Here is a 14,196-nt window from a genome sequence, read left to right as displayed (position 1 = left end):
ATGAAAAGCTGGACATGAGCTGTCAATGTACACTTGCAGTCTGGAATGCCAATTGTATCCCAGGCTTCATCAAAAGCAAAGGGGCCAGCAGGTCAAGGGAGGTGATTCTGCTGTTCTGCTCCACTCTGCTCCACAAGAATTATTGTATGCAGCTCTGAAGCCCTCAGCAGAGGAAAGATAGGGACCTGTCCAGAGGAAGACCACAAAAAATATGTTAATGATATAGTGCCTTTCCTGTGAGGCGAGGCTGAGAGTGTTGGAATTGTTCAGTCTGGAGAAGAGAAAGTTCCAAGGAGACCTTATTGCAGCCTTTGGATAATTAAAGGGGCCTTATATGAAAGGTGGGACAGACACTTTAATAGGCCCTGTGGCAGTAAGACAAAGGGTAACTAAATGAAAAGGCTGTAGATTCCAACTAGATACAAGAAAGAGATTTCTTATGGTGAGGGTGGGGAAACACTGGAAAGGATTGCCCAGAGAGGTGTTTGAAACCCCATTCCTAGAAACATTCAAGGTCAGTTTGGATGGGACTATGAGCAACCAGATCTAGCTGAATATGTCCCTGGGCTTGATCAGATGACCTCTGAACGTCCCTTTCAACCCAAACCATTCTGTGATTCTATAATTCTATAATCATTAAATAGTAATGCAACTTGGCATCAAACAGAATGGGAAAAAAACTGTTGGGATCTCCAGAGCCATCACTGAGGGAACTACCCTCTTGGAGAGAAGACTGTACAAATCTTTATTCCTGTATACTTTAACTGCTGTGCATGTATTTATCTTCACCTTCCAACACGCTGTCCAGGCACTAAATGCCCACAAACCCTTCCTGGGCTTCTGCTGGCCACTGTTGCTGCCACTACCTGCTCTTTGCCGCTGCACCCTTCAACTTCTCCATTTCGTATCACCCTCTGGCAGGGCCAAGCATATTTTTTTTGAATCATCATCTAAACCAATAAACATCATTTAAATCAACACCAAAAGCCCAAATACCAACTAGATGCTAAATTAAAATTTATACTGAAACTTCAACTTAATCATGTCAAGATTAATCTCCTTTCTTGAAACTCATGTCAGCATGCAGTATAAGACCTAGCTCTTTTCTTTTCCAAATAATTTTTTTTGCTGTATGGATGATATTAAAACAACTGCATGTCTGTTAGGCTCCTTTCTGTCTGCTGTATTCCCTTTGCTGTTGTGAGCCAAGAGAAAATGTGCAAGGCTGGTGGACCATCTCCGGCAATCAAACCACATTCTACTTCTTTTCCTGAGGGAAAGAGAAAAGAAGACCAATTGCTTCATCATAGTTCAGAAATTCTCTCATGAGCTGAGAATTCAGATTGAAAAATATTCTCCATTAGGATCAATACAGTGAATTTTATTATGATTTTTTGAAGAATATATGCCTTAGAAATAAGGATAGAAATGGCAAAAGCAGTCAAGCAGATATTATCAAAACTGTGTTTGTATGGCTGCTTTTTGGAGGAAATAGAACCAATGGAGATGGTTTGATGCTGAGCTTACTTAAAATGGGCTTTGTGTTACTGCAATACCAATTTTGGCAAATCTTAGACTGTATCAGTGCAGTACAGATCAGAATCAAGTGCCTTGTTGACATTTATGGTGGTGCAATTGTGCAAGAGCTATGCCTAATGAATGATTGGTGTACAGTTCACAAAGTCCAAAATTTTCGATATGAAATATAAAAAATAGTCTTACAAGGTTTGTAGAAGGCATTTTATTTCCTCCATATATCAACTATCTCTATGTCTACAGAAGAAAGAGATACTGCTATGGCACTCAATACAGAAAGACAGTCAGTGTTCATGGCATTATTATAATTAGAGTCTTCACAAAATCTATCTCCTATTCAGTAACCTATTCAGTATTCCTAAGGTTGGAAGAGACCTCAAATATCATCGAGTCCAACCTGTCACCACAGACCTCATGACTAGAGTAGGGAGGACACTACCGCCCACTGCAGGCTTGAACTCACAACTTTCCCATAAAGGGTCTGATGCACTACCAACTGAGCCACTGTGCTGTGCTGTGTTCTAACATTCTGAAAGATTCAATAAGAACAAAGAAATAGTTTCAGTAAGGATTGCTTTATGTGTTTGGTAACATACAAAACCTGTTTGTTTGTTTGTTTGTTTGTTTGTTTTTTGAAAGTTCTTTAAAAAAATGTATTCTATATTGCAAAATGTAAAAGTAATCTGTTCCTTATTACCATACCTGTGCATTTTTGTCAGTTGGGTATGTTAATATCTAATACCATGAAAACAATGCACATTTTTTATTTAAGCTCTGTAACAATACAGACTGTCTTCATGCTGCTTGTTCTCTTCCTATCCCAGTTCAGCTGAAATTCAACAATTAAGGGCAACAAAGTTGGTGAGGGGTTTGGAACACAAGCCCTATGAGGAGAGGCTGAGGGAGCTGGGGTTGCTTAGCCTGGAGAAGAGGAGGCTCAGGGGAGACCTTATTGCTCTCTACAACTACCTGAAGGGAGGTTGTAGACAGGTGGGGGCTGATCTCTTCTCCCAGGCAACCAGCACTGGAACAAGAGGACACAGTCTCAAGCTCCACCTGGGGAGGTTCAGATTGGATGTTAAGAAGTTCTACATAGAGAGAGTGATTGCTCATTGGAATGTGCTGCCCGGGGAGGTGGTGAAGTCGCCATCATTAGAGGTGTTTAAAAGGAGACTTGGTATGGTGCTTGGTTGTATGGTCTAGTTGATTAGGTGATGTTGGATGATAGGTTGGACGCAATGATCTTGAAGGTCTCTTCCAACCTGGTCTGGTCTATTCTATTCTATTCTATTCTATTCTATTCTATTCTATTCTATTCTATTCTATTCTATTCTCAATGAAATGTTGATTTTTTTTTTTTTTTTAATTTAAGTCACTTCAAGAGCCAAATTTAAATTTAAACTTAAAAATGAACAATTCTGTGGATGGCAGGTGGATGGGCTCAGCTATGTGGTTGGAAATGGAAAGAGATAATTTGAGTTCTGCTTTCCTTTATTCATTCCAAACTGTAAGGTAGACACTGTAGAGACACTAAGTGAAGCACGGGCTAGGAGAAAGTTATTCCCTGTGATGTCAAAGCCAGTTGCATCAGCTATAGCAGTTCAATTTGCATTACACAAATAAGCCAACTCTGCATCTTATAGACAACTACTCATTAACCATCTACATTGCCATTAATGCCCAGGGTCTCTCTGTTGTCCAAAGGGACAGAAGCTAGGGGCTACTGACAACAAGGAAACTGGTTTCCTTGCTGTTGGGAGTAGCATACATTGACTGTCCCACAGCCTACAACGTGACAGATCCAGCATGGAGTAAAGGTATGTTACACTAAGCCTGGAAACTTGGTGGCATCCCTGGACCCTCTCAATGTTATCACTGAGAATTGATGAATGTTGATTAAACATTTGTTGAGAAGGATTCATAAGTGCCAGGACAATGTCTCTGGTCAAATCCAGAAAGGGAGTCCTTTTCTGTCACTCTGGCTTGCCAATAGCTGAGTTATAGATTCATAGGCCTCTCAGTGAGATCCTTTAACTTATTGGTTATTGCAGTGCTAACTCCAAACATTATACCTTAACATAGTGTTAATTTATCACTATTTACCTCATGAAAAGTTTGGTAGATCTCAGCTTTGGCCTGATGCAGAATCAAAACACATTCTGAAATATTGAAATCTATCAATATACGTATTCTTGTATTCCAAGGAGTTTGGACAGGGCCAAGCCACCAGTACTTACTATCTACTTGATGGTAAGAGGCAGTAAAACATAGAATCCAGGCAACTCATGATGGTCCTACAAGTTTTCAAGATGTTCATGTTTGATTGTAGCACAAAACTGTGGTAATCTTGTTAAACTACCTGCAATTGCAAGTTCCAACCTTTTTCTTATATCTACAGCATTTTAGCTTGAATCCATCTGATTTTGCCATTAAAAGTTTTAAATGTATTTTAGGAATAATACAAAATAAATTCACAGAAAGCTTTGGCAATACTGTGCATTGAATATAATATATTCTTTAAATGTACAGTCTGCAGACAACACTTCAAGGACATAATTTAGCTGGGAATAAAGATTTGCAATTTTTTAAAATTTTGTTTTCTTTTTAAAGGGAAGGAGACAAAACAGAGAAAGGAAAAATACCAGAAACAAGATTAATTCAGGCTGATTAATCCTGGGTGATCACTATCTATTTCCCTTTCTTTTCTTGGGAATTCTGCCAACTGCCAACTCTCACGCAGACTGACTGATTTAGCAAAACTACTCAATATTTCACAGCAGCCTTCTTCCATTGTTTTGTTAGTGAAAAAGCCAGGCAGCTACAAATGGCTGTGGGCTCCTTGTCACAGTTTGCTAAAAACCAAAAAGATCATGATCTTTTATGTAGTTCTTTCATTTTAAATGAAGAAACAGGCTTAGTAGCAAGGAAACCCTATACATTCTCCTGACCACAGGTGAGGAAACAGGGCAGGTCTCTTCCACTTCTTCACTGGCATGTGCCTTAACCCTTAAGGATTTGCTGCACATTCTCAAAGAAGCTAAAACCAGTAAGACTGCATGGCAGAGAATGCTAGCATGTTGAAGGACATATTCAGATGGAAGGAGAACCTTGCAGTGCCTTCCTGAACATGCAGCTGGTAGTTGCCAACTCTTGACCATAAATAAGAACTTCATTATGAAGCTTTGAGAAAGAAAATAAAAGTTTCTGCAACCAGATGCAGGAGGGTTTAGGGTCCATTCTAATTACTCAGTATATCAATAAAACCTGGGAAAGGGCAAATTCTGTCATTTTCTATTAATCTTTGTATGATTGTGTGGTGGTCACTGAAAGCCTCTTCATAGCCTTCTGTCCTAGCACTAAAAGTAGTTCATGCATCATTTTAGGGCAATAGAATGTAAACAACTCATAATATTTAAAGCTATCTTTTATTTACAGGAGGGGTAGAAATCGACGTGTGCATAGGCTCTCCCCCGCAGAGGTGGAGTCCATGAGAGATGTCCTGGCACATAATCTATATCAAGTGCGACAAAGGGTGTGTAAGTGACCTGCTGTTGCATGCTATTTGCAGATTGAAAGCTCTTATTTGCCCTTCTGATATCATAGCCATGTTGGGTGGTAGTACTGGGACCAGCCCTGGGGTCACGTTGGTGGCAAACGTGGACCTGGAGGCTTCAGTCACTCTGGTCCAGGAGCTGTGTGGGGATAGGGAGGCAGGGAAGGAGCCCTTTCTTGGGGCACACTCCTGGGTGGAAAAAATGAAAGCACTTATCCCCCAGCAGATGTTCACCCTGATGGCAGCAGTAAAAGCCAGAAAATTCTGTGACTGAGCTGTAGAGGTCAGACTTTCCCTGCAGCACAGCTACCTGTGACACGACACCACCTTCCTAAGCCTGCCGAACCTTGGCGAGTTCGAGGTGCCAGGCCCTCCGCCTGGGGTCATGCAGAGCCCACAAGGCGAAGGGTGTCTGGGCGGCCCGTGAGCCGCTGGAGCAGCCTGGGGCAACTGATGCTGGGCAGGCGGCTACTCGGCACCCGGAGACAGGTGCAGGTCTTCGTAGGAGGCAGCAGGCTGGCAAGTTGCCAGCAGAAGCGAAACTCCCCTGTGGAAGTGGGCGGATCAGTGGCGGTAAACATTGCGTAGCCCAAAGTCAGTTGAGAGTCAGGCTGGTAAATCCTGTGTCTGCGTGGGAGCAATACTTCACCCTTGCCACAGGAGGAGAAAGGGGGAAAAAAATTCCACCTCCTCTGGCGTTTCCCTTTACACATTTGTGAAGCTCCCTCCCCCCTTAAATAAGGGTAATAATACCCTAGCAGTGATTTGTCTAGTGGAAATTTGTCCTGATTCTGATGCAGCCCATCGTATAATATCTATTTAATCTGATTCTTGGGCCAGAATAAATAACTGACTGTTCTCCTCAGCAATACATGGTAGAATATATATTATAGTAACCTTGAAATTATGCGGATAAACGGGACTAACTTGTGTAACACACGTTTGCTAGAAAGTGCTTAGCCCCCTGATTTAAATGTGTCATTATTAATATGATATCCATTCCTAATATTGTTTGATTTGCCATGGCCAATTATCCTTATGATATTAATTTCTTATCTTACTGGTAACAATTTGCATATATGGCTGCCTCTTAGATTACTGAAATGAACTCTCTGTCTTCAAAATCAATTACAGTAATGACAATTTGTGCCAGTCACTTCCTATGCAGTACTGAGAACTGTGCACTTTTGGAAATGAAAGATTGGTAAATTAAAGCCTCTTCTAATACTTCACTTTCATCTTTGAAGGTCTGCTACTCTCTGGCTCACTAGACCATCTTTACAAGGACCTTTGCAATTGAAAGCGAGATTAGAGTCTGCTTTTTAAAAGGATTTAAAACTTAAGTGAAATTTTCTCTTTGAATAAGATATGTGCAATAAATTAAAATGCTTGTCCTAAAAGATGAAATTTTTAGAACAATATGAAGGTGCTGTTTGTGTATGGAAAGGAAACTCAACTGTGCATCTCATTCAGGATGTGCTTTATTTAACACAGCCTTTTGCTCCTGGGCACATCTGCAACATGCTCCTGGCTCAGTAATATTTGCAACAAGGCTCTGAGATGGGTTAAACAGCTGCCTCTTCCTTGGGATCTGCCTCCGATCTGTAACTCCCAATTGTGTGATTAGAACAGGGTTGACAAAGGGAGGACAATCCCAGAGATGTTAACAGCCTTGTGTAAGTGGGTGTATTTTTATATAACAGTTTGAGCAGCCATGATTCTGTCAAAAATGGCATCAAAATGTAGCTCTTGAGGCCTGAGACTTACAGTTATGTTCATGCTTCCTCTCATCTTGCTCTGCAGCAGTGAGGATAATAGAAGACACTACTTTTCCATGTGATACCAAAGATAGTTGTGGTGAATCAGTGGCCAAGCTGGGGCAGATGTCCTCTTGGCTGTTGCAAGTGTGAAGAGAATCAACTGGGTCCATTTTCTGTTTCAGGCACCAGCATACAACCGACACAACCTGCCTGCCAACACAAATGAGAAACAAGCCCAAGAAATTCTCATCCGTCGGCAGCACAGCCTGAGGCAGAGTTGCAGGAAGGGACACAGCTTACCTTCGTGTAGACCGGTACCTGTTGTACGTATACTACTATTCATGTGAAAAATACCTCTGCTTCTGTGTGAATAAGGAAAGAGACACCAATTTTTATTGGCTTTTTTCAATAACTAAAATGGATAGTTTGCCCAATGTCCTCATGCAACACCTGACAAGAAGGAGCTTGACTTAGCATGTGGACAGGAATATTTTTATGCTCTACCTCTATACATTGGTCAGAAATCATCCACTCTGCTGTAAGTAGTGGAAAAAAAGTAACTTGCATTCTTTTGTCACATGTAAAACATAGTATTTTACTGGCTGTGTGAATTTTTGGATTCACAAAAAGCTTGATGCAAAGTCCTTGGCACCTTGCACTGATAGTTTCAGCTCTTGATCAGTGAGATTTGTCTGACCCAACATAAGCATTGGATAGCATAGACATTCACAGATTAGATAATCACAGTTAAGGAGAAATAAATTCTTGCTGGATATATTAATTTTATTTAAAGTTGAGAAATAAATCTTAGAAGATTATATTTATTCTGCTGACTGTGAAAAAACCCTTTGGGCTGTTATATCAGGCATAAACATTTTCACTGGAGCTGATCCTGAGCTCAACTATCCAACATCTCTCTAAATTTGGCTGCAAAGGTGCAGAATCACAACAGAAAAAGCTTATAACCATCTCTCTTTACTGTCTCACCAAATAAGTGCAAACTGCAGAGGCAATTACAAGTACTGAACACATTTTTGTCTCATACACAGGCTAGCGGCAAGGAAGTGCACTACTTCTCTTTGCCTCAGGGCCCCAGCCAGCACACTAGACGAAAAGCCAGGCATGTTACTTTTACAGGTAATGATAGTGCTTTATTCTGTATCCTGCTCCTGCAGTAAATGAAACTTTGCCAGTTGCTCAGTGGATTTAACAGTACTAAATGAATACTCTCATGGAAGTCCCTGGCCTCTTTAAGTGAGCTACGCCCTTCTCTCCTATCTTTTTTATCTATGTTGTTTATACGGTCATTACTGCAGTAGTTTCTCTCTCATTCCAGCTCCGCCCAGTTTTCTCTTTTTCCCTCTTGCACAAATATTCCTGTGAGCCCTGTGGTTTGGCCTAGCTATGAGAACATCCATGTAAGCCCACGGATGCAATTTATCTGTTCCCTGCAGCTCCACAGGCAACATTGCACTCAAACTCATTAAGAGCTGCTGAACCCATAAGCCCAGTGGAGGTGTGAAGCTGCCACAGCTCCATGCCCCCAGACCCTGCTGGTAGTGAGGCTGGGCAGGTGCTCCTACTCACACAGACAGCACTGACAGCCTTGTCCCGGTCCTCTCTCACTGATCAGGAAATAGCCCCTGGGTTAGTCAGGCCTATGAGCCCCTGGGGACAAAGGCCCATGGCAGCTGCTGGTACTCTGACTTAGATACACGCAGACACGCATGCACAAATGCTCTTCTACCCCACCCATGCATTGTAGGTACCTTCGGTAGCTGGTCATGGACAACCAGTCTTTCCTGTAGCAGTCTCCTGGATCCTGTGGTCTCCCTTTGCCTCATACACAGGGACAGAGATATGAAAACACATCTCTTCGGTATTGGGTCCAGACTACAGCCTGACTAGTAGCCATCCTCACTTACACTTGAACAAGACAGAGGCTGAGGATTGGAGCAAGACTAAATTGCCCAAGAAAACAGCAAAACAGCTAACAGGAAGCATGGAATTTAGGAGACTGAAATGTTCATCATTGTCTCTATCTGTAATCTCCCTGACTTCTTTCTGAGTTTATTTATGTGAATCTGAAAGGCATTAGTGTTCTTTAGAAAATATCCTTTTCATTTATGGCAAAATTAGGTTTAGCCATTGAAACCAAACATTTAATTCTTTGTCTTTGTATAAAAAGCAATATTTATTTTTTTCCTTCCTTTCTATTTTACTGTGAAAGAGAAGAAAGCAAAAGACATATGTGTAGGTAAACCATTGCCTTGGGGCTGGACATTCACACATGAAGGCAGCAGAACAGAAATCCCTAGCCTCTGTTCAGAGGGTTGAATAAAAGTTACTTAAGGAGGTTTAATTGTTTTTGCATATAGCTGATTCTTTTCTGTTCCATTTGTCAGGAAATCATGATGGGTGATAGGTCTTTCTGAGAAACTCAAATTCTACACAGGAGCCTCAGACCTAAATGCCTTTCAGGGACTTTCACGGGATGCAGAACTCTACAGAAAGGCATATTATTTCAGTGGAGAGAAATAAATCCTGAAGCATGAATGCAAAAACTTTTTTTACTAATAGCTAGACATGAATTTGAGCCCTGCCTTGTGATCTATACAAATAATTAAACTTCTTGGTTCAGTTTCTGGCCCTGTCTTAGGTCCACTGTGCAGCATTCACACCATTTTAATTGTCTGCAGCAGGAGGAAGTCGTCCTAAAGTCCTCCCATAAACTTTGTAAGAATGAGATGAATTGCACTTGGGCAAAAATTAGAATTAAAACCTCATATATGCACATATGCATATACAGAGATAAATGTCACCTCTTCTGTCTATGCCTGGAAGCCCTTCTGGAACAAGCATCCTCCAGCAAGTTTGTTTTAGCTTTTCTATATAACGTGCAGAAAGTCATAACCTCACTTGCAGAAAAGACCACAAATCATTAAACCATCTAACAGGTCTTTCTGCCACTCATACAAATGAATTATTTCTTTGATAGTACATATCACTCATACTTTGTAGCAGTGATGCTCACAAAGGGCTAGGCAAAATCCCTTCAAATTTAAGAAAGCTTATACTATTTTATTGATTATGGTGTGGTATGCCCACATGACCTGCAAGAAGCAGGTTCTGCTATTACAGAAATCTGTGCCCCTGTTTGGTAGAGGTAGGTGCTGGTGCACTCATTCTTACTTTGTGCCAACTGTGAAGTAAGTATTAGTTCAAAGCAATATAATATTTATTATGTGGCAATAGCTTGATAAATTTTGACTGTACGTCTATAGCTAATACACGTGTGCTTTAACTGCAGCAGAATAGAGTCTAATCTCACTGTTCATAGACCTTTGTGTTTATCTCACAATACCTCCTAGCTTGTTGCAAGTTGTTTCTCAAATTGACTAATTTACCAGTGCACAGCCAGACTGCAAGTGGATTTAAGAAAAGTGAAAAGGTATGTTCTATAAACTCAACAGAATGAGAAAACCAGTTATTGGCCTATTGCTGGCAAATTTTTGTTGTGTACTTGTAGCAAAGAAAGCTAGTAGGAGCAGGTCCGACACACCCAACATAATCAAAGAGCCCTAGAGTCAAACTCCTGGTTTCGGGTGAAACTGTTTTCTTCCCAGTTGTTAATGACAGGTGGCTGGTAAACTTGATTTTTCAATGGCATTAGAGTGCCTTAGTCACTTTTTTGTCTTCTGCTGTGAATTTCACAATGCTTTTCAACCACAGTACTGGATATACTTGTGGGATTTGAAAAAAAAAAAGGCAAGCTAAGTAAAGGAGCACTTACGCTGTGAAGACATTGAGCAGCTCTGTGATGCATTAAAAGATAGCTGAATGTACTTATTCACTGAGGTTTCAGGGTAGAGGCAAGATCAATAAAATCTTTTAAACACTAGCTTTGGGATCAAAATAAAAATTTAGTGCTATTTTTAGTTCTTGACGGCTCTCTTATTCTATAGCAATGATTTTAAATGCTCCAGTTCTAGGGTTTAAAGCTTCAATGCTGTATTTTATTGAATACACTTTAACTGTCTGTGGCAATACATCGTGTTTCTCTTTTCTCTTCATCAAAATATGAATGATTTGTCTATTATCCATCAGATCACCACAGAAATGGCTCTAATACTGGAGTTCCAGTAATGTCTAGACCCCAGCCCCAACTGCATCCACTTGAAGCAAAGAAACACCAGGAGGAGCTGATTCCAATGGTACACTTGGACAGACAAGCAGGCCCACCCAATCCATCAGGTCGACGAAGAAATTCAAGCAACCAGCATCATTTCACTAGGGCAGACAATCTAGCTCTGAGGCCAAAGTCTCTATTCACTATGGGAGAAGAAGAGGGCTATGAGTCAGAAGTCTTCCTATGAAGAAAGACTGAGAGACCTGGGACTGTTTAGTCTGGAGAAGAGAAGGCTGAGAGGGGATCTTACTAATGTCTATAAATATCTGAGGGGTGGGTGTCAAGAGGAAGGGGACAGGCTCTTTTCATTGGCACATGGTAATAGGATAAGAAATGATGTATATAAGCTAGAACACAGGAAGTACCGCCTCAACATGAAGAGAAACTTCTTTACTGTGAAAGTGATGGAGCACTGGAACAGGCTGCCCAGAGAGGTTGTGGAGTCTCCTTCTCTGGACACTTTCAAAGCCAAGCTGGATGTATTCCTATGTGGCCTGCTGTAGGTGATCCTGCTTTGGCAGTGGGGGCGGACCAGATGATCTCTGGAGGTCCCTTCCAATCCCTAACATTCTGTGATTCTGTGGAAAGCTGGTTTCACTTGGACAGAGGAGCAGGCCCACTCAATCCATCAGGTCAAAGAGGAAATTCAAGCAACCAGCATCATTTCACCAAAGCAGACAATCTAGTTCTGATGCCAAAGTCACAATTCACTGTGGGAGAAGTAGAGGGGTATGAGTCAGAAGAGGAGACAGAAGCAATGGCACCAGCCAGGCCATTAGCCATATTAGGAGCAGAGAAGAGCAATGTTTCATCCCTAGGGTCATTTGTGCACTGCTTCAGAGAAACAAAACTCTTACATGAACCAAACCACAATTTTCCTTCTGGGACCAGTGCACTTCTTCTTGTATCACTTTCAAGTACTGTATCAAGGTATACTGATAACATACTTAATAGCCTAGAGAAGACTCAAATTCTTATGTTTATACTAAGCTTTCTTTCCAACAAAACACTGCAGGAAAGAGAGGAACATGATCGTTGTAAAGGTTTGGACATGTAGCTGGGCACATGCAGTGTTATGGATGGAAGTTTATATTGCCTTCCTCTGTTCTTCACTATGGCCTACATCCAGAAGAAAGAAACACTGAAGGACATGCCTGGCACATAGGTGCCCAGATTGGTAACTTCAACCAGCCTAGTACTTTTGACCTCAGAGTACTTTAGATATTCCAGGCATCGCAGGATGCCTTTTACTTGCAAGCATGGGACAAGAAGAATCTACACAGTATTCATAAGGTTCAGCAAGTGGAAGGCTTCACTGCAGAGAACCTAACCTCCATTCCCCATGCTCACCTTGCCAGTGTGGTGGACCACTCTTCACACTGAATCAACACTGCAAATAAGAAGCAATAAAGAAGCATAGAAGGTAAGGGGAGCCTAATGATGTAGCCTCCTGCGGGCTGGCAGGAAACAGAGGCCCTGTGTTTAGCTTCCAGTGTGTTTTTCACATCTTGCTGAGTGTTTTGTTATGTGTTGTAAATGGAAGCATTTGCTAAAAAAAAAAAGAGCATTAAAAACCAGGAGGACATGCACTGGAGCCTGTGACTTCCCAACTTTCCTGCTGAGCTCCCTTCCAGCTGGATATGTGCATCCATTCTCCAGTCTCAATGGTTGGTTTCCCTAGTGGTGGGAGAAGCAAGAAGCTATGGTCTCAGTAATTTTCAATGAAGTCTAAAATCCCAGACATCAAGTGCCTCTGATGAAGCTCTTTTCCACAAAATGGAAGCAGCATTGCCACTGTCACCTGTGTCTTGAAACTGTAGGTGAGCTGGTTTATCTAAAGGGATGGTTTGAGTCCAGAAGTCTGTAAATGTACCCTTACAGGTACACTAATATTCATAGCTGAGAAATTATTTCTTCAAGTTTCCCTCCCTCTCCTCCACTCAGTTGGGCTTAGCTGACAGACTTGGGGTCTGTAAATGCTACTATAAGAGTCAGAAATGTAAGAATTAGAGATAGTAATGGTCTTTATGCTTCTCCTTGTGTGTCCTGGTCTAGAAAAACAAATTAAATCTAAGTTAAATGATTTCACATTTCTTACAATGGATTTCCTATGCAGGACAGGTAGCATCTAAACTAACAAATTTGAGAAGTGCCTCCAGAGGAAAAATTTAAAAGCCCTTCCCCCTCTTATCTCATTTTTGCAGCTTTTATGTTTAGCATGTCATGAATCATCAGTACTGAAATTGTACAAAGCTTCGTGAAACTTATGTCCTGTTTGCATTTCTTCATTTTACCAGAGAAATTATACAACTTCCTTTTATGAAAGCAGTGGTGCATTATTAAATAAGGGTAGGCTTTTGTACTGACACTGAATAAGCAATGAAATACAGTTCTGTACCTGAAAATCAACAAATAAACTTAGCTCCACCAAAAGACCAAGTGTTCCACATAGTGGTTTTTTAAAAAAAACCAAACAAAACCCAACCCTTGTGCCAGATTTCAATCCTATAGCAAGTTATGTTGACATATAAGTCTCAAAGAATACTTTAAGGATAGGAGTTATCATACAAAGTAAGGTCTTAAATGGCTGGCAGTCAGATTTGGCTACCAAGTTGCCATATGAAATTTAATTGAGGGTAAAATCATCACCCGTGTGATGTGGTCCTTAGGCCACAGAGCTGACATAGGTCCATGTAGTGGGGGATGGAGGGATGGGGGATGGAGAGATGGGGTCTGCTGCTGTGTTGAAGAGTCTGGAGACAATTCTTGGGAACAGTGATCAAGACAAAGTGAAAATCTGAGAGGAGGGTGAAGAAGTGATAATGTCTTATTTTCAGATGAAGGCGGAGGAGAGAGATTTAAACAGTGGCATTACTGTGAGCTGCAAATTCAGCATTTCCTCTTTAAGAGGATTTAATCAACAGGTTGTCAGGGGAAAATGGTTAGATATAAACTCTGTGAGATGAGGAGGATTAATGGAATTTATGGAGTGACATGGAAGGGGTATAGACAAATATCACAGAAAAGAGGAGACTCTGCAAAGAGATTGTTTGACAGGCACACTTAAAATTGTCTCAGAAATTCTTTAATAAACATTATAAGTCAGGGTGCATTTACATAATGGCCCATTGTACTCGGGGAGAAAAGCATTCAATTTC

The 14,196-nt window shown here is 41.1% G+C and overlaps 1 protein-coding gene across 1 annotated transcript in view; it reads left to right on the top strand.

The window, feature by feature from the left end:
• The window catches only part of LOC137441112 (sodium/hydrogen exchanger 4-like), a 39,654-nt gene extending 26,188 nt beyond the window's left edge, over positions 1-13,466 (top strand). Inside the window, exons 9-13 of the mRNA XM_068137989.1 lie at positions 4,972-5,068; positions 7,032-7,172; positions 7,899-7,986; positions 10,957-11,103; positions 11,671-13,466. Of these exons, the coding sequence (XP_067994090.1) occupies positions 4,972-5,068; positions 7,032-7,172; positions 7,899-7,986; positions 10,957-11,103; positions 11,671-12,095 (898 nt within the window). The 3' untranslated portion in view covers positions 12,096-13,466. The remainder of the gene's footprint in view (positions 1-4,971; positions 5,069-7,031; positions 7,173-7,898; positions 7,987-10,956; positions 11,104-11,670) is intronic.
• Positions 13,467-14,196: the final 730 nt, after the last annotated feature.

This window comes from Melanerpes formicivorus, unplaced genomic scaffold (genome assembly GCF_026170545.1).
Source record: "Melanerpes formicivorus ecotype bairdi unplaced genomic scaffold, bMelFor1.0.p_v2 SCAF_1, whole genome shotgun sequence".
In the NCBI taxonomy this organism is placed as follows: Eukaryota; Metazoa; Chordata; class Aves; order Piciformes; family Picidae; genus Melanerpes; species Melanerpes formicivorus.
This window is presented reverse-complemented; position numbering and strand designations above follow the sequence as displayed.